Consider the following 21,938-nt stretch of genomic DNA (forward strand, 5'->3'; position numbering starts at 1 on the left):
TAAATAAAAGACAAAAACTAGTTCCCTTGGCTTTTCTGATACTGTGAGCCACAAAGGAGAGCTCGATGATTATGCAGCAAACCAGGTATGCGAGCTAGGTGGAATAAACATCTACTCTGAATAAATCATTCTCCCAACCCGTTAGTGGCTGTCCAGAAGTTTTCTCTGCACAAGTGACTGAGTTATACAACAGTTCTTACCGGATGGACATCACCAATGTAGTACTGCTTTAGCATTTCCCTGGCATCAGGGGAGTGGCCAACATCTTCAAAGCTTTCTGTTGCATCAGCACCAGCTTGTTCCAGCAGAACCTCTTCCCCACCGGGATGCTAGAATAAAACAGCATTTGCTAAATACAGTTCTCTCTGAAAAGCAAACTGAAGTTTTTCTTTCCATCCCCATTTTTCCTTTCCCATCTCCATTTAATGGGACAAACTGTGTGCTACCTGTGTGGTTGCATCAGGAAGAATACAGCACTATTTTCTACAATATTCGGGCCCAAAATGCATAGAGTGGGCAATAATTGATTTCCTTTGTTAACATTAAAACCGCAACAAAAAGACCAACAATGAAAACACATGTAGGAACTCCAGAATTTCTGGAATTCGTTATTCCATTTTTTTTTTCATTTTTCTTTCTTCTTCCTTTTCCTCCATCTCTGACTCCTTTTTTCACATGGGATCCATGTAGTTTGGATGACCTGGAACTCAATATATAGCCCAGGATAACCTTAAAAGCCAGCTCTCCCTGTTTCCTGGGAATGCAGGCGTGGCCTGAGGTGCTAGGCATTGAACCCAGGCAGGCCTCATGCATGCTAGGTAAGCACTCTCTCCCAACTGAGCTATGTCCCTTGCCCATTCCCTTTCTTTCTCCTTTTTAAAAAACTTTTCTCTTGTGTATGTGTGTTCATGTGCAGGGATTCCTCCTGCCTCAGCTTCTTGAATTGTTATGCTTGCAACTTCTAAGTTTAAAACTATTTTCAAGGAGCTGGAGAGATGGCTCAGAGGTAAAGAGCATTGACTGCTCTTCCAGAGGTCTTCAGTTCATTCCCCAGCACCCACATGGTGGCTCACAACCATCTACTATGAGATCTAGTGCCCTTTTCTGGTGTTCAGGCAAAACATGCAGCCAGAATACTGTATACATTATAAATGAATAATAATTTTTTTAAAAAAACTATTTTCAAGTAAAGAAATAAGTAAGTAGGTAGGGTAGGGAAAACACATTCTACAATTATAAGTTACTAAGACTGAGATGTCTTTGGGTCCATACTTGTAAAATACAATAATGAGAGTACTTATCTTGACAGCTATTTTGCTATTACATAGGATAGCTACAAACACTTGGCACTGGGGAAGATGGCTCAGTAGGAAAAAGACTGACAGACTGATTTTGATCCCTGGAACCTATGAAGAGAACCAACTTCCAAAAGGTGTCCTCTGACTTCCCTCCACACATGCTTTGGGGCAGCATGCACACACACAACTAACAAACAATTTTTTTAAAACTTGGCACCTGCCAAGAATGATGACGCACACTTTTTATCCCAGCAGTTGGGAGGCAGAGGAGGCAGATCTCTGAATCCCAGTCCAGCCTGGCCTACACAGTGAGTTCCAGGCCATCCAGGGCTGCACAGAGGCCCTGTCTCAAAACAAATAAAAAGCAAATACCTGGAAATGCAAAGGCGACTCTGGTTGCTGCACACGGTAAGCTCCATGCCTTTTGAAGCTGTTTTTTACTAAGTATTACCTATTCCAAAACTGTATTTTCTAAACTAGCACTCAGTAGTCCCTGACTTCAATACTTAGCAGACATTTACATTATTTAACACAACCAGTGCCTTTTAATGTAACAACCACCTCAGCAGTATCCAAGAGAAATACAAAACCTCTCAAAATCACCTGCCAGGCATAATCACTCGCCAGCTCCCTGAGGATCAGAGTAGCTCCTATCTTCGTCTCTGCAAAGGTGCCCACCCTGGAGAGCCCAGCACCTAAGCTATCTTAATGCAGGAGTTCATCCCAGTTTGCTCTATGTCTAAACTACGGAAGACAGTTCCTCTTTCGGCACATCCCAGCAAACAGGCATTCATAATAAGAAGATCTGCCAGGCCTGGTGGCACAGGCCAATAATCCTACCATCACAAGAGGTTGAGGAGGATATCCCAAAACTCAAGCCAGCTGGGACAACTTTGTCAGATCCTGTATCAAAATGAAAAGCCTCGGTTGTACATACCCTTAATCCCCAGCACTCAGGAGGCAGAGGCAAGTGGATCCCTGTGAGGACTGCCTTTACAACTCAGTAGAGCTGGGAGAAGAGGCAATTCCCACCAAGAAGAGCACCCAATTGGTAGTCCAGTGCCAAATGGTCAGCTCTGAAAATATGCATACATACATACATACATACATACATACATACGTACATACGTACATACATATGTACAAGTAAAATTATACAGACTTGACAGGCTGTTTTAGGAATATATAAGTATGTACAAATACATATATGCCTGCAATAACAACTGATGAAAAAAGAGGCCACAAATTTGAAAGAGAGCAAGGAGGAATGTATGAGAGGATTTGAAGAAAGAAATGTAATTAAAATACAACCTCGAAAATAAACAACAAACTTTTAAAAAAAAGAAATAAAATATGATTAAAACCATGTTGCACTTAACATGGTAAGTACTGTATGAAATGGAGTCTCTGAACAAAAGGGAGGCTGCATAAGCCTGGCCATGCAGCAGGACCGTTCCTTTCTGAGCCTTGGTACTAGAAAACACAGGAAATGGTAAGTGTGCGGCTGGTAATTCACAACGAAAACGTCGTATTAAAAATGTTTTAGAGGTGTCTTGAAAAAAACAACAAAAGAAAAGTTTTAGAGGGGTTCAGTGGTTAAGTGCACTTGCTGCTCTTGCAGAGGACCCAGGTTCAGTTCTCTATATAGCTCTCGGTGTCCTGGACATCACTATGTAGACACCAGGCTGGTCTCAAACTCAGAGATCTGCCTGCCTCTGCCTCCCCGCCGACATTAGTATGGGACACCATGCCTCACATGTAAAAGCTTATTTTCTAACAGGGACCCAGACCTTAGCACAACTGACTCCATGGTGGAAGTGCCATTCAAGCTGTAAAACAGCACATAGACAGCACTACCTGCCAAAACTAAAACAGAGATTTAACCCATCAAAGTCCATGACTTTGGGCAAGCCTAAATGTCCTAACCTTGCTTTTTAAGAGTCTGTAGTTCCACTTCTGGCTAGCTGTTCTTTTTTTATTTTGTTTTGTTTTGTTTGTTTGTTTTGTTTTTCGAGACAGGGTTTCTCTGTGTAATAGCCCTAGCTGTCCTGGAACTAGCTCTGTAGACCAAGCTGGCCTCGAACTCACAGAGATCCACCTATCTCTGCCTTCGAGTGCTGGGATTGAAGGCGGGCACCACCACCACCTGGGCCTGGCTAGTTGTTCTTGCTAACTGAAGTATGTCAACCCAGGATATGGTTTTTAAAAATATTCATTGCGAGAAAGGCTCAGGGTTATACTGGGATCCTGAGCACTTAGTATAGTTGCAGTCCAGCTAACAAAGAAATAGAAATATTGGATTAAATCCATGTTCCAGCAATCTTCTCTGGTGAATACTCTGAAACTACTTGATTGATTGTTAAGGTTCTAATTTTTTGTTTCGTCAATAATCACCATATTAACTATTTTGGTATTAGTGTGGCCAAAACATACAACAGAAACAACATCAGGGAGGAGAGACTTCTTTTGGCTGCTTCAGAGGATTTCTAGTCCTTCAGAACAAGGAAGGCAGGGTAGCAGGAACACATGATGCAGATTCATACTGTAGTGGTCTGTTCCACAAAGCAGGAAAAGTAGGACTGGAACCGGGGTTCGTATAATTTTCAAAAGGCCCACTGCAGGTGACCTATTTTTTGTCAGCTTAGGCTCGACCTCCTAAAAGATTCACAGCCTCCCCAAACAGTGTCAGCAGTTGGCAGATAAATGCTCTAAGCCTGTAGGGAGCATTTCTAAGTCAATCCATAGTAACTGTAAGATTTACACATAAGTGTGCAAAAGGAATGCTTTATAATACAGTATATATATATATATATATATATATATATATATATATATATATATATATATATATATATATTGGTATTTCAAGACAGGGTTTCTCTGTAGCTTTAGAGCCTGTCCTGGAACTAGCTCTTGTAGACCAGGCTGGTCTCGAACTCACAGAGATCCGCCTGCCTCTGCCTCCCAAGTGCTGGGATTAAAGGCGTGCGCCACCACCGCCCAGCGTATAACACAGTATATTATGCAAAAGCTAGAAGTCACCACAGTGGTCCCTTTGGGGGAGGGATACTGGTTAGGAAGAAATATACCTAGAGGGTTACCAGAACTTGGATGGCAGTTTCACGGATGTATGAACTTAGGGAAAACTCACTGAGCATGCTTTTAGGCTTTGGGCATTTTTATGTTACAGATTTTAAAATACATCTTCAGAACTATGCAGCTGACATCAAAAAGAGGAAACACCTGGACATGTCTACTGACTGGACACAAGGTAGAGTTCTTTGAATGTGTTCCACAGCATAGCATTTTCTCCAAGGAATATTTTAGATGGAAGCCCAATTTACACAATCAAGTACAAGTGATTAAAGTGTTTAGCAATCTTCAAGAATCAGTCTAAAAGCCATCCACACATACAACCGGACAAATAAGACTAGATGACAAATTGATAATACCAGTAGCAGGTACAAGGCAGACTTAAATATTATTAAGAGCTAAAAGTCCCTAATTTCAGTACACAGGTTTAGAGAGCGTACTTGTAGACTGCCAAAGCATAAAAATAAGCTGTTGTTACTCCTGACATTCACCAGAATACAAAACAAAACAGTTCTGCCATTTTGGCTAATTTTAAGCAAGCTTTTATTAAAAATGATAAATACTGACCATGATGGAATTTGGCCAGGACCAAATTTAGATACTTTGCAGCTATGTGGCCGAGACACACGTTGGCAGGGCTTATACAGACAAAACCCAAAGGTCACCATACTTTCCCGTGAGGCTTTATTGTCATTTTTCCAAGAACTCCAACTCTCAGAATCTCAGAAGTTCCCTGGTCCTTGGGCAGGTGGGACTCACAGGTGAACTTTGCTGTAGCTATTTTAAGAGGTCAGAGAAGGAAAAAAGAGCTAAAACCAGTATACAAGGCACTCTCCCCCACGTGACTCAAGGGCTGTAGTCCTATGGCTGGTGAGAGAACAGTCTATACCCAACACAAACATTACGGGAGATGGGACTAAGTTAAATTTTTGCCCAACCAGTTCTTGTCTACCAGTCTTTGTGCTGGCTAATCTTCACTGTCAGCTTAACAGGATTTAGGCTCACCTAGAAGACACACCTGTGAGGATGTTTCTATAACTCACCTAAAATCCACCCTGAATGTGAGTGACACGCTACTATGTGCTGTGGCCCCAAAATTAATAAAAAGAACAAAATGAGAAAGTCAGATGAGATCAATATTCACCTCTCTCCCTTCCTGACGGCAAACACCATGTGAGCAGCCATCTCTCAGTTCAGGCATCACGCTTTCCCTGCCACGATGGACCATGTTCCCTCAAACTCTGAGTGAAATCAACCCTTCCCTAGCGCCAGCTATTTCGTCACAGCAAGAAGAAAGAAAGTATTAATCATACAGAAGTGCTGAATATTGGCCTGGCCAGAAGAGTGAGAATAAATAAAAAGCCAGGCACAGTGGTACATGACTGCAAACCCAGGGCTCAGGAGGCAAAGATACAATTATCAAAAATAAGACCAACCATGCTGGGCAGTGACGCCACACACCTTTGACCCCAGCACTTAGAAGGCAGTGGCAGGTGGATCTCTGTGAGTTCAAGGCCAGCCTGATCTACAGATCGAGTTCCAGGACTCTCAGGGATAGAGAAACCCTGTCTCAAACAAACAAACAAAAAACAACAGAAGACCAGCCTCAGGGGGGCTGGAAAGATGGCTCAGAAATTAAGAACAGGTAACTGCTCTTGAAAAGGACCAGAGTTCAGTTCCCAGTGCCCACACTGCATGGCTCACAACCTCCTGCAACTCCAACTCCAGGGATTCGACCCCCTCTTCTGGATTCTGCAGACACCTGTACTCACACATTCACACACAAAATAAATATTTTTTAAGATAGTGAAGACACGTTCAGATGAGGTAACTTACAAAAAGTGCCTCTGCTCTACTTTCCATTCTCCCCAGTTAAGCACAGGAAGGATATAAATCTGAAATCCTGCCGTAAAAAGAGGAGAGGGTCCCTGAGATGAGAATGAAGGGGGTGCCCAGCACATGGCAGACATTCGCACTGTGGAGGATCTCGGTATCTAAAATCCTTTTAGTACTTTTCACTGCCAGAGAAGCAGAAACCAGAGAGGATTCAATGTTGAACAACAGCATAAAAAGCCTGAGGTGGCTGCCACATCTATGTAGCACCTGCTTCCTGTACTTTCTTTTCTTTTTTAAAGTATACGAATATTGTGCCTGTATTTATGTCTGGGTACCACACATGTGCCTCGTGCCTGCAGAGACTAGAGGAAGGTATCAGATGCTCTGGAGTAGAGTTACAGATGGGTTGTAAGCCACCATCTGGGAATCAAATGGGCTCTCTGGAAGGACAGCAAGTGCTCTTAATTGATGCTGAGTCACCTCTCCAGCTATATTTCTTTTCTGACACAAACTTTCATTTTCTTATAAAAAATATTATATTTATTTATTGTGTGTGTGAGTATGTGTGCAAGCACCTCAAGTCACTTGTATGGAAGTCCAAGGACAACTTGCAAAAGTCAGTTCTCTCCTACCATGTGGACTCTGGGAACTGAACTAAAGCTTCACAGTAAGCACCCTTACCCAGTGAACCATCTTGCTAGCCCAACTTTCATTTGTCTTTTTACTTCTTCAGAAGAAGAATGTCATAGTGATATATAATGCCTTGTATGCTAATTTAAAATATTTTAAATTGTCAAATAAAGAAAACTTTCTAAATGAGATTTTAACTTCATCATTGGTTGTCCAATTATTCAAGAACCCTCAACTATTAGGGGTAGAAAGATGGCTCAACAGTTAAGAACACTGGCTGCTTTTCCAGGACCTGGGTTCAATTCCCAGCACCCACGTGGCATCTTATAGTTGTCTGTAACTTCAGTTCCAGATCTGACACCCACTTCTGGTCTATATTGGCACCAGACACACAAAGGGTGTACAGACATACATGTAGGCAAAACATCTATTCGCATAAATTTTACAAATTCAAAAGCAACTCAACTACCTCAAAAACTTCCCCATTAAGGTTTGGTAATAATACTTGATTCTTTTCAGTAGGACAACCCTGCATCTATGCACCAAACTTCAGTGTACGGTTGTGAGGGAATGCTGATACCCTCCCCCAGTCTGACAATTCTGTCAACTACAGCTTCTGACAGTTCAAACCTCTTAGCAGCTTAAAGCCTGTAACAAAAAGGATACTAGAACTGTGCTATATTTAAGCCTCATTATTCAAACTAGTTAAAAGCTATTTAACATGCAAAACCCCCATTAGTTGAGAGCTACAGACATGTTACTACACTAATAACACTCCAGATAGAATTGTCAGTTATTTCATTCATTGAAAAGACAATCAAGGCAGCAAAGGGTTGAGACAGAGTGGAATAAGGAACAACCCTGGAGGCCAGAAAAGCTGTGACAATTTCAGTCTTGTAGACTTGATTTGTATTTTATATATGACTAACAGCTACAAAAACCATGTAATTAAACTACCAAAACCAGTCTTCAAGAAAAAAAGTCAGCAAAGCATCAGAGTTTAAAAAATATTCTAGCTAATAAATGCAGAATAAGCAGTGTTTTTGTGATCCCAAATTAGGGAGAGATTTTGTTTGTTTATTGTTCTGAGATAGGGTCTATTTTGTAGCTCTGGCTGTCCTGAAACTCACTATGTACACCAGGCTGGTTTTGAACTCACAGAGATTCACCTGCCTCTGCCTCCCAAGTGCTGGGATTAAACTATATCCTGTTTAGGAAGAGATTTATAGTACCTTTACCCACTTACCAACCCAAGTGATTCGTATAGTGAAATATTTTAATTCCCATCTTAACTCTTTGTGTAGAGAGTGTCTGTGACTTAAAGGTTTGCCTTACATTTTTGGTCTTTACAGTGTTGAAAATTGATATGCATCCAGTAAAAAGCATACTTCAAATTTTTAGCTTTGAGACTAGTGATAAACAGTATGATACTCTCTAAAGGGGTGATGTGGGATTCCCCTCCTTATGCTCTGATTACCACTGATTACTAAAGAAACTGCTTGGCTTATAGCAGGCAGAACTTAGCTAGGCGGGGAAAACTAAACTAAATGCTGGAAGAAAGAAGGCGGAGTTATGGAGAAGCCATGTAGCCCGGGTAAGACACAGCCTCGTGGCGATACACAGATTAATGGAGATGAGTTAATTTAAAATGAGTCAGCCAGAAATACGTTTAAGCTATTGGCCAAACAGTATTGCAAATAATATGATTTCTGTGTGATTATTTCAGGGCTAAGCAGCTGGGAACAAACAAGCGGCCTCCTACTACAAAGGACACAGCTACTTCCCAGTTGGTCATCCAATCATGATAAACAGCTGCAACTCAATAATATACTACACAGTATTTAACAAGTATAGGAGACACTCAGTATTTACTTTAAAAAAAAAGGCCTTGGTAACTGAACACAATGGTACACACATGCAATACTGATACTTCTGATGTGAAAGCAGGACCTGGAGTTCAAAGTCATCCTCACAGCAAGTTTGAGGTCAGCTTGGGTTACAGACAGTACACTGTAGTCGGGGCTTTCTCATGAGACTGAGGCAGGAAGATTATTGCTTGAGCCTGCCAGTTCAAGACCAGCCTGGGTGTTAGGTAACACACTGAGACTTATAACAAACATCCCAGCACTCAGAAACAGAGGCAGGTGGATCTGTGAGCTCAAGGCCAGCCTGATCTATATTGAGTTCCAGGACAGACAGGGCTACACAATGATGCCCTGTCCAAAATAAAACAAAAATCTTCTTTACAACTCCATCCTCTCTCCTTCATTTGTTGAATCAAGAAAGAAAATCAGGTCTCAACTTAAAGAGGGTAGGATAAATTATTCTCAGCTTTTCTGAGTAAAAACGATGTTCTGTGGGGAGCCGCAAGTTGTGTAATAACATATTCAGCTCAAGAGCAAACCAAAGCAAGGCTTAAGCCAGATCCAGGATTTTTTATTACTCAATATTTGCCCCATACATGACCCATGGCATTTAAAGCTCTTACCACTTTCAAGCTTGCAACGTGATACCCAAAACAAAAGTTTTACTCACCCTGTTCCCAGGAAAGCCAATGAAGGCAGTTCAAAGTCAAAAGCTCAACATTTTTTGTTTTTCTTAGGGAAAGGGTTTTTGTTTTTTTCCTTTTTCAAGACAGGGCCTCTCTGTGTAGCCCTGGTTGTCCTGAAACTCCCTCTGTAGACCAGGCTGGCCTCGAACTCGAACTCACAAAGATCAATCTACCTCTGCTTCCTTAGTGATGAGATTAAAGGCGTCACCACCACCACCCAGTCAAAAGTTCAATTTTTAATCCTTGCACATGTGACTATAGGCTAATAATGCCAATGCTAATAGGTCAGAAATCCCTGTGATGAACAACCCTACATCTAAGGCTCTGGGTACATCCTGGAAGGAGGCCAGAAAGATTACAAGAGCCAGAGGACCAGGATAGCTGCTGCTAGACAGGGACTCTGCACACATGAAATCTCAACAACACAGTTGCCTAAGCTAAGTCATATAATGACCAGACCAGCTGGCATGCCTACATGAATGGGGGAAACTTCACAAGCCCCCACCCCTAGATGAAGAGCTACAGGTGATGAGCTGCTGAGAAAACCAGCTTTCTCCAGGGAGGAGCCTCCTGATAGGCTACTCTGTCCCAAGTGTCAGTCCTAAACACACGTATATATGAGCAACACTAAAGGAGGGTATGGGAGAAGTTGGGGAAAGAGATTGAGGGATAAAAATGATATACTCATGTACAAATTTACAACAAAAAAAACTTTAAAAAAAGAAAAGAAAAAGCAAGAAAGGATTCTTTTATTTTGCTTTGTTTTTTGAAGCAGGGTCTCTCTGTATAGCCCTGGCTGGCCTGGACCTCTGCAGACCAGGCTGGCCTAGAACTCACAGAGACATGCCTGCTTCTGCCTCCCTAGTACTGGGTTAACAGGTGTGCACCACCACACCCAACTCTCTGAGTTGATAATTTTTTTTACCATCAGTGAGGACTGGGGAGATTGCTCAATCAGTAAAGTGCTTTCCAGACACAGACTCACCCATGTGAAAAGCTCAGCATAGTGGCATTTGCTTGTAATTCAAGAGTAGGGAAAGCAGACATGAGGATTCTGTTCAGTGACTGTCTCAAAACACAAGGGAGGGCCTTCACGATGGCTCAGATGCTCATCAGGTAAATGTGCTTGCTGCCAAACCCAATGACCTGAGTTCATTTCCCATGACCCACATGGTAGGAGAGAACAGATTCCTAAAAGTCATCTGCTGACTTCCACATGTGTGTTACTGCATGTCCATGTGAACAAACACATTTTAAATAAATAAAATATTTAATCATAATAAAATGTCTTTTTTTTTTGTTTGATTGGTTGGTTTTTCTTTGTTTTTTGTTTGTTTGTTTGTTTGGTTGGTTGGTTGGTTTTTAGAGACAGGGTTTCTCTGTAGATTTAGAGCCTGTCCTGGAACTAGCTCTTGTAGATCAGGCTGGCCTCAAACTCACAAAGATTCGCCTGCCTCTGCCTCCCAAGTGCTGGGATTAAAGGCATGCACCACCACCCGTAATCATAATAAAATTTCTAAAGAAAAATAAAATGTATCAATGTACCACACCACATTCATTGAAAGAAGAGAAAAACAACTCAATAATCTAGTGACAGAAGAAAGCATTTGACAAAATTCAACACCCTGACAAAAAACCTAGAAAACTAGAAAGAAGAAAACTTCAGCAATATAATAAAAAGCACTTATAAAAAACATACAAAATACTCAAAAGTAAAAGACTGTTCTTTAATCAGTAACAAGATGAGGATGCCAGTTCAAGACTGCTGTTCAGTACTGTACTTAAAGTTCTAGCCAAGACACTTAGACAGAGATCCAAGTAAGAACAAAAGGAAGAAAGTAAGATAAAAGGAGAAACAGAAGAGTTCAAACAATCTACAAGAAAGATATAAACAGCTCACTAAGTCAGCAAAGTTTTGCTGAATAAGCTCAAAAAAAAAAATGTTTCCATAAACCAGCAATGAATGATCCGCACCCCCAAAAGAAAGAAAGAGAATGAGAGGAAAGAAAAGAAATTCTACTTAATAACATCTAGAATGATTACTACCTAAGTTCAACCATAACCACGGAAACTCAGGTTGGCCTTGAATTTATAGTAATCCTCTTGGCTCAGCCCCTGAGTACTGGGATCATAGGCATGAGCCACCACAGTTGACTTATATAGTCTCATTTAAGGGTAAAATTCATAGACCAGAAATCAGAACAGTGCTGAGGCTAGGAACATTGGGGAATTGGAATTTGTTGCTTAATGGGTACAGTTTCAGTTTGGAATGAGAAAGCTCTGAAGACGGATGATGGTGATAATTGCAAAAAAATATGAATGTACTTAATGCCAAACTATATACTTAAAAATAGTTACAATGGTAAATGTTACATGGAAAAATTTATCACAATAAGAATGCTTTTCACTCAAAGACTAAAGGGCTGATGAGATGGCTCAGTGGGTGATGGTCCTTGCTGCCAAATTTAATGACCTGAGTCCATGATCACCAGAAAGGTGGAAGAAGGAAGTGACTCCAGAAAGTTCTCCTCTGACCTTCACATATCACTGTGGTATAGCTCACCCACCCATCCATTCACCCACACCCACACAAAAGTAAACATATAAATTAAAAAGCATAGAGTAAGTCAAGAAAGAGAGGCACAAAAGGCATTATGATTCAACTTACACAAAACAGAATGATTCATAGACATGATTAGAGATTACCATGAATTTGGGGAGTAGAACGGAGCGTTGTTTCATAGGGCTCACAGAGTTTTTGTTCAATGTGATGAAAAGCTTTGGAAACAGACTGCAGTGATAGCTACACAATACAGTAAATGAAGTGAGTGCCACTGGACTGTACAGGTAAAAAATGGTTAAAATGGAAAGTTAAAACCAGGGTTGGGGTGGCCCTCAACTCCCAAAACTCAGAAAGCAGAGGCAGGCAGATCCCTGAGTTTGAGTGAGTTTCAGACAGCCATGGCTACATAAAGAAACCCTGTCTCAAGCCTGGCGGTGGTGGTGCATGCCTTTAATCCCAGCACTAGGGGGTCGAGGCAGGTGAATCTGTAGGTTCAAGGCCAGCCTGGTCTATAAAGTGAGCTCCAGGACAGAGAAACCCTGTCTTGGAAAAAAACCAAAAAACAAACAAACAAAATCAAAAAAAGAAAGAGAAAAGGGAAAAGCTAAGGGTATAGATGAGTCAATCTTAAACATTGCAAAAGTAAAAAAGGTAAAGATAGTTTTACATGTATGTACATATAAATATACATATATATACTTACTGTTATAAAACAGAAGCTTAATTTACATACCAACAGTTAACATAAGCCCCACAGCAAAATAAGACAGGAGAGTGAGGCTAGCCTCAATAATCTAGATTGGTTGTCTATAATAATTAAGTCTACTGGACAATAAAAGATTTCTTCCTTGGCCTAGAAAGTGGCAGTATGCTTATCAAACACACAGAAGATCTGATTCTTAGCATAGCAAAAATACAACAAAACATAACTCAGTAACAACAAAACTCACAAGGAGCTGAAGAGATGCCTCCACAGTTAAAAGCACTTACTGCTCTTGAGGAGGACTCTTTGGTTCCCAGTACCCACAAGGAGCACTTGTGACTACTTATACGTACAGATCCAAGAGACCCACCCTATTTCAGCCTCTACAGGCTCCTGCACTCAAGTGCACAGATACACATATATACAGAAAATGAACAAATCATATACACAGGAGCTAGAGATATATATAGTTCAATCATAGAATGTTTGCCTAGCAAACCCAAGGTCCCCAGTTCAGTCTCTACACTGAAAAAAAGTAAGATTTTCACCTACTTTGATTAAGTAAAACCTGGTATTACACAATACATAATGCCCACTTTCTTTAGCACAAATCTCTTGTGTGATTAGTTTTGGGGTTTTATTATAGTTCAGACAGTTCTCAAACTCAAGAATTTCCCAATTCAGTTTAATAGGTACAGGGATTTCAGATAAGTGATACCACAGATGGCTTGCATTTAAATCTCATGTAAATTACCATATAAACTAATAAAAAAGAAGAAACAATTGACTGTGTAGTCTATGTATTTTTGCCCCATTCAAGCAAAAAAAGTCAAATAAAACACTGTACAGCTATGAGAAAACTTTGTACTATCCTCTTGTGAAGGGTCTTAGTTCAACTAATACCAAATTCATCAACACCAAAGACTGTGGTATGAAGCAGAATTAGTCTAAATTTAATTAGTCTACTAAATACTACTGGTGGTACAGGACAGAAAAATCTATGCTTTAGAAGAAAAATAAAAGAACAAATTACTAATGGAATTTATTCCAGATTATTAGGTTTATGGAAAAAACAGGACTGATGGACTGACAAGAGAATGTGAGGAATGACAATTACAGTATAAAAATTCTAGATGGAAAAAAAATGATTCAAGTTGTCTGTGGATGGAAATTCCATCCTGATGCAGTAAAAATGTGGCAAATGGAACTCTACTGGAGACCACCTGACTTGGAAATGGACCTGAGAACATTAGCTTGAGGAAGCTGCAAAAATTAGGCTGGATGACAAAGAGCAATCTCTAGCCAAATACATTATATCACCAAAGCCAAATACAAAGATTAAAGTGTGGCAGGGAAAAGAAAGATAACAGACTAGGAGTGACGCGGGGAAATGATGGCATTGCTAGGGATAAGAGCGAGACGGCTAAGACAGGGGTGCTGCATAGGAAACCAGCCTGACGCCAAAGGCTGTAACCTGGCAAGGTCACCAAACCACCCAAGTCCCAAATTCAGGTCTGTGAATTCCAACATAACCTATAATAACCTTACCACCCCAGACCTCACTGCTACAGATAGGGATCTTCATGGAATATCACAATTTCAATGAGTTAATTATTGTAGGTGATGCACACACACGCCAGACATAGCACATGTGTGGAGGCCAGAGAACAACCCTGTGAAGTAGGTTCTCCTCCCCTGTAGGTCTCAGGAATTCAGGTAGTGAGACTTGCACCACAAATGCTCTACCAGCTGAGCCATCTCCTAGAACCCAGAATTATCATTTCATTTAATGTCTTTCTTTACCACTAGACTATAAATTCTTAGGAATAGGGACCACAGTAGCCTTCTATGTAACTGACAGAACATGACACCTAAAACAGGATGACCAGGGAACACTCACTCTGTTCAAAAGGCACAGGCATGCCTATGACCACATATAAAATGAACACAAAGCCATTGATTGGGTCACCCTGCCTGTGCAGGGCCAGGGATTAAACTCTGCCTCATCTTAGTTTAGTCTTCCCTAGGACGTCTTACACGAACTACTGAGGAAACACAGAACACAAACACGTGTGTGTGTGTGTGTGTGTGTGTGTGTATGCATGCCTACATACCACTTAAGTAACAAGAGAACTGTGTTTTGTTGTTGCTACCCTTTTTTTTTTAACCATCCTTATGAAAATCCACTAAAAATGATTAGTCAAACTGATGTCTTCAGGGAATCTCCTAGAATTACACCAAATAGAGACTATATTCTTTGCCTTGCTTCAGGCAAAGCCACTGTCTCCTACACATGACAGTAACTACTGCCAGCTCCTTTCTGCTACTCCTAGGCATCTAAGTCACCTCTAACTACTTCAAGACTATTTCATCTGTCACTTAGCATTGCAAAGATGTGGCTGGAATATGGGAAGTTCCGGGTTTGATCTCTCCACCAATAAATAAATCAATGAATGAATGAATGTCGTTAGAAGCAGCATAGTCCTATCTTATTTGCAAAAAAAAAAAAAAAAAAAAAAAAAAATGCTGGGATCTCTGTGAGTTCGAGACCAACCTGGTCTACAAGAGCTAGTTCCAGGACAGGCTCCAAAGCCACAGAGAAACCCTGTCTCGAAAAACCAAAAAGAAAAAAAAAAAAAAATGCTGGGTACTATAAGTCTTTATGTGCACTATTTAAATTACTCGTCAAAACCACCCTGCACAGAAGGTACTACAACCTCCATCCTACAGATGAGGAAGGCTCTTTACAGTGCTGCTTACTCAAGTTGCATACCTTGTAAGAAGTAAAGCAGGACACTTGAACCAGGCACTTGGGCTATAAAGTTGGCCTCCAGCCATTAGAAAAGGATGCTTTCAGGTAAAAACAACAGTTTATGACATGTAACCAACTCCCGTGCATGCATACACACACACACACACACACACACATAAAAACTTAATAAACATTTTTAATTTAAAAAAAAAGCTGGGCATGACGATATACACTTGCAATTCCAGCACTTAGAAGACTGAGGATGTGGACTGAATTTGAGGCCAGCCTAGACTACATAGGAAGTTCAAGACCACCCTAGGCAACTTAGAAAAACCTTATCTCAGGGGGAAAAAGTTACGGACAGGCATGGCAGCCCATTTCTTTAATCCCAGCACTCTTTAGGCAAAGGCAGGAGGATCGGCCAGCCAGGGATACAGTGAGACCCTGCTGGAAATGAAACAAAACAAAGTGAAGATAAAGTATGGAAGACTGAGAAGTCTTACAGAAAAACGGCCATAAAGCTGCTGACTGAGGTGTCTGTCCCATCAGTGCTGCACAAGGTCCTTCTGTCTGTGTGTTGCTTTCATTGGTTAATAAAGAAACTGCTTTAGCCTGTTGATAGGACAGAACTTAGGTAGACGGGGAAGATGGAACTGAATGCTGGGAGAAAGAAGGGCAGAGTGAGAGAGGATCGCCATGAAGCCGCCAGAGTCAGACATGTTGAATATTTCACGGTAAGCCACTGCCATGTGACGATATACAGATTAATAGAGATGGGTTAAATTAATATGTAAGAGTTAGCCAATAAGAAGTTAGAGTTAATGGGCCAGGCAGTGATTTAATTAATACAGTTTCTGTGTGATTATTTTGGTTCTAGGCAGCCAAGACAAACAAGCAGCTACCTGCTACAACACATCAGGTCCCACAGCCATTCAGTCCCAAACAAACACACAGAGGTCTACATTAATTATAAACTAATTGGCCTAGTATCTCAGGCTCTTATTATTAACTAATTCTTACATCTTAAAATTAACCCATTATTCTCGTCTGTGCTAGCCACATGACTTGATACCTTTTTCGGCGAGGCAGTCACATCTTGCTTGCTCCCCGTCTGGCTTCCTCTCTGTCTGGGTGACAACTGCAGACTGAAACTTCCCTCTTCCCAGAATTCTCCTGCCCCTCTCCCCCCCCCCCCCCCCCCGCCTCTACTTCCTGCCTGGCTACTAGTCAATCAGTATTTATTTAAAATACAAGTGACAGGGTACAGACCATTGTCCCACAGCATAAAGCCCATGAAACAGCACCAAAGGTTATGAGTCATCAGGGAAGTCAAAACTATATAGCACTGCTTACCCATCAGAGCAGCTGAAAGTATTGACGTGTCAGCAAAGACAAGCAGGTGTTAAAGAACACAAAGTGCTGTGAGCGCTGAGAGAAGTCCTGACCACTGCCTCAGAATTCACAGCTATATTGCTTCACTCTTTCCAGTTTTACTACTGTGGTGATACTTGGTTTGTGATTTAACAAATAAAGCTTGCCTGAAGATCAGAGTGCAGAGCTAAGTCACTAGATGCCATGCAGTGGTGGTGCATACCTTTAATCCCAGCGCTAGAGAGGTGGAGACAGGAAGGGATATGGCTGAGAGGAATGTAAGGCAGGAGACAGGAGCTCAGTGCAGTCTTAGGAGGCAGTCTGGGGACAGGCTCGCTCCTTGGTCTGAGCATTGGTAGAGGTAAGAACTCTAGTGGCTGGCCGCTCTGCTTTTCTGATCCTTCAGCTTTTCACACCCCCATAGCTAACTCTAAGTTTTTATTATTGAGAACAACTAGGGGCTGGAGAGATGGCTCAGTGGTTAAGAGCACTGCCTGCTCTTCCAAAGGTCCTGAGTTCAGTTCCCAGCAACCACATGGTGGCTCACAACCATCTGTAATGAGGTCTGGTGCCCTCTTCTGGCGTGCAAGCACATACACAGACAGAATATTGTATACATAATAAATATTTTTTTAAAAAAAGAACAATTAGAATTCATGCTACATACTACTAGGTATACGAATGGAAATTTATGTCTACAAAGAGATTTGTGCATGAAAGTTCATAGCAGCTTTAGTCATAATGGTCAGAAACTAGAACTGCCCAAATGTCAGTCAACAAGTGAATAAATAGCATATCCATACAAAGAAAAAAAATGAACAGATAAAAGATGTGAGAAACATACACTATTATTCTACATTAGAAATCAAATCAATGGCTACACTAGAAATGGTAGAAACATTCTTCTTGATTTTTGGTGGTTACAAATGTAACATTTGCCGAAACTTAAATATGCAACTTTATATCTAATATCTGTATACTTCATTGCCTATATATAAGATGTCAATAAAATTGCCTTGGGGTTAGAATTTGAAAACTAGATACTGATACACCCCAAATGTTTATTAACAGGAAACTGCCTACATTAATTATCTACAACAAATCCTCTCCAACATTAAAGAAGACTATTCCAGGTATTGATATGGAAAAGCCTTGAGATACTGTGTGGTTTGCATGAGAATGCCCCCGCACCACCACCACACACAACACTCACATATGTGAGTGCACTCTTAGCTGCCAGTTAGTGGAACCACCTGGGAAGGATTAGGAGGTATAGCCTTGCTGGAGCAGGTGTGGCCTTCTTGGAGAAGGTATGCGGCTGGGAGTGGGCTTTGAGGTTTCAAACGCCCACACGAGGCCCAGTCTCGCTCTTTCTCTGCCTGCAACTTGTGGGTCAGCTACTGCTCCTATGTCATTCCTCGTCATGATGCTCATGGGCTCAGCCTCCAAAACTGTAAGCAAACTTCCAATTAAAGACTTTTTTATAAGTAGCCTTAGTCATGATATCTCTTCACAGCAACAGAACAGTAACTAAAACAGGTTAAAAAACAAATGCATGGGGCTGGGGAGATGGCTCAGTGGTTTAGAGCACTGACTTCTTCCAGAGGATCAGGGTTCAATTCCCAGCACCCACACGGCAGCTCACAACTGTCTGTAACTCCAGTTCCAGGGGGTCTGACACCTACATACCAACACACATAAAATAAAGTTAAATAAATTATAAAAAAAATGCATGGGCCAGGCTGGTGGTGCATACCTTTAATTCTAGCACTGGGGAGGCAGAGAAAGGGTGATTTCTGTGAGTTCAAGGCCAGCCTGATCTACATAGTGAGTTTCAGATCAGCCAGTGCTTCATAGTGAGACCCTGTCTCAAAACAATAAAACAAAGAGCAAGCAAAACAAAAAAGCAATGCAGGGGATGAAGAGATGGCTCAGTGACTATTATAAAGGCTTACAGAGGATTCAAGCTTGGTTCCCAGCACCCACATCAGGTGGTCTTCACTGCCTGTAACTCTAGTTCAAGGAGACCCAACACCTAGCCTCCACAGGCACCTAGTGTGAGTTACCTACCAAGACAGAGTTCCTGGATTCTGCACAATTCTCTGGCCATTTTACCCTTTTTCTTTTTTCTTTCTTTCTTAGGTTTTTTCGAGACAAGGTTTCTCTGTGTAACAGCTCTGGCTGTCCTAGAACTAGCTCTGTCTTGAACTCATAGATGTACCTGCCTCTGCCTTCCAAGTTCTGGGATTAAAAGCATGAGCCACCACCCAGCATGTCATTCTCATTACCCTTATCACTACTATTCTGGTCCTAGTGTGCTCCTTGTCTTAATTACAACATCTTCCTTAACTATGCCTCTCAATCCTACCTTTGTCCTCCATCGCTGCTTTCTCAACAGAGCTGTCAGAATGGCCCAATTAACTTGCATTATATCTTGCTTCTTCTCCAATGATTTCCCATCTCAGAACAAAAATCAAACTTCATTCTAAGACCATCAAAGCTGGAACATGATCGGCCCGCTAATCTATCCAACCACTAACCTCACTGACTGTCCCCAAACATACCAGACATAGTCCTACCTCAAGAGAATGCTCTCCCTGTAGACATTATCTGGCTCTTGCCCTCACTGCACTCCTGACCTTTACTCACCTTGATGACACTATCTCGGGCCTTCATACCAAAAATGTCAAGCCCTCATTTCCACTGTCTCAGCACACACAGCTTACACTACCCTCCTTAGCACCTCTCTACTATCTAACCATGGGTTACAACTCATTCATTCACTCTGCTTAATGTCGGCTTCCCAGGCATTGCAGACTCTAGATGGCACAGAAGTGTATCCACTACTGGATCCTTAGTTCCTAAAACAGTATCTGGCACCAACTAAAGGTTTAATATTTGCCTAAGGAGATGAATGAGCAAACTTGGAATGAACAAAACAGGGATAGAGATTATGATGGAAAAGGTTAGCCAGAACAGCTGACTGCAAACTGAGCATGGTAGTTCAAGCGTGTCATCTCAGCACTCAGGAAGCTGATACAGGGGGATGGCAAAAATTCAAATTCAAGGCCAGCCTGGGCACCATAAAGCCAATTTGGGATACAGGTAAGACCCTGTTTAAAAAAAAAAAAAAAAAAAACGCCAGGCAGTGGTGGCGCATGCCTTTAATCTCAGCACTCGGGAGGCAGAGGCAGGCGGATCTCTGTGAGTTCTAGGCCAGCCTGGTCTACAAGAGCTAGCTCCAGGACAGGCCCCAAAGCTAGAGAGAAACCCTGTCTCAAAAAACCAAAAACCAAAAAAAAGGACAACAAAGAAACAACTAACTGCAGATAAAAATCCGTATCTCAAGCTTCAAGCTAAGCCTTACATACCAGATGTCATCTCTAGCTACATCTTTAGCATAATGTCCTCTTTGCAAACTTCACTCTGAGACGCTGGAGGGAAGGTGTGGCTCTGGGAAAACAGTCCAGAGGCAGGGTTGCCCAGCATGTACAGGGCCTACATAAGCCATCTCCAACACCAAACACAAAAACATAAATTAGCTGTTCTCAAAATAAAGCTGTGCTATAAGATACCAACCATAAGTGTATTATTTTATAAAAGAAATGAGCACACAAATCAAAGCTTCCAGCTCATCTTTAGTGACGGCTCATCACTGAGGTTCCCTGAGGTTGGGAATGACAGCAAAGGAACAAGAGGGGACATTTCAGAGGAATGAAAATGCCGTTCCCTCGGAGGTGATTACGTGGCTGACAGCCTGTCAAACCTACAGCTAGAGATGGAATTCAGCTGACAAGAGCGCCTGACAAGCATGAAGGACTGGATCCCTAGCATGACACACACAGGGATTACAAGTTCAAGGTCTACATAGTTGAGATGAAAGCCAGTCCGGGACACATCAGACCCTGTCTCAGGAAAAAGAAAAAATTATCTGTTGTACAACAGTCACAAAGAGATCTTGTGTAATGAGATTTGATCTGAAGAGCTAAGAAAAAGGGCTGGGGATCAGAGATTTATCTTAACGGTAGAACACTTGCCTAATATGGCCAAGGCCAAGGTTCAATCCCCCAAACCTTAAAAATATTAAAAAAAAAAAAAAATGAGGGCATAGACGGTCAATGGCAAAAGGGGGAAAATTATAGCTTCTAAGTCAACTCAAAATAGGAGTGGAAAAGATTTTAAAAAAAATCAGTCCACCATCCTTTAAGCCAGGACTCAGGAAGCAGAGGCAGGCAGATCTCTCTGAATTTGAGGCTAGCCTGGGCTACATTTGCAGTTCCAGGACAGGCAAGGATATACCATGAGACCTTGTCTTTAACAGCAACAAAAATTAAATGCCTAATCAGGAACTCTCTGCTCCACTGGAGAGAGTGCTCACTGGTTAAGAGCAGAAACTGCTCTCTCAAGGATCCAAACTCAGTGGCCAGAAGGCACATCAGGAGACTCAACAACTTCCAGTTACTCCAGCTCCTGGGATTTGGACCTCTGGCCTCTGCAAGACCTCGACACATACATAATTTAGTTTTTTAATTAAAAAAATAATCTCGGCTTCTCAAGAAAATAAAAGCCCCAGAGGCATTATTTCCTAAGGCATACTTTCTGTAAAATTAGGGGCCGTTCTGAAATGGGTTCGAGGGGATTAGGTCGTTCAGTGCGACCTTGGGAGTTCTCGGCCTCTGCGAGCCTCAGTGTCTCTTGCTGGAAAACGGGTCGATGCTCTGGCACGTGCTCTCGCAGACTGCATAAGCTCCACGCCGCCCGAGGCTGAGCCCGCTCCCGCCTCCCAGGAGGTCCCCCCACGAGGGTCGCGGTCCCTGCCCGGCGCGCGACGGCGGCGCGTGGCCCCCAGCCCTCACCCCGGCCGCCCGCCGCGGCCTCCCTGCCTCCCAGACTCGCACCTCACTGAGGAAGCGGGTGATATCGTAGACTCGCCCGTGGATCACCATCCACGTCTCCTCCGCGGAGTTTCGCTTCGCCACCTCCTCCAGCCGGTAGTAGGTGACGGAGGAGTCGCAGCCCTCGTCATTCCCGCCACTGCCGCTGGCCTCTGGGGTCGCCATGGGGTCCGGATCCCTCTCCACCGCTATCCGGGATTCGCCGGCTAACTTCCTTCAGGCCCGGCCCGCGCAAGGCCCTCGCCG

The 21,938-nt window shown here is 42.2% G+C and overlaps 1 protein-coding gene across 1 annotated transcript in view; it reads right to left on the reverse strand.

The window, feature by feature from the left end:
• The window catches only part of LOC119801847 (cytochrome b5 type B), a 34,407-nt gene extending 12,469 nt beyond the window's left edge, over window positions 1–21,938 (reverse strand). Inside the window, exons 1-2 of the mRNA XM_038312557.1 lie at window positions 21,696–21,938; window positions 201–329 (exon numbers count right to left, since the gene is read on the reverse strand). Coding sequence (XP_038168485.1) covers window positions 201–329; window positions 21,696–21,857 — 291 coding nt within the window. The 5' untranslated portion in view covers window positions 21,858–21,938. The remainder of the gene's footprint in view (window positions 1–200; window positions 330–21,695) is intronic.

Source organism: Arvicola amphibius, chromosome 15 (genome assembly GCF_903992535.2).
Source record: "Arvicola amphibius chromosome 15, mArvAmp1.2, whole genome shotgun sequence".
NCBI lineage: Eukaryota > Metazoa > Chordata > Mammalia > Rodentia > Cricetidae > Arvicola > Arvicola amphibius.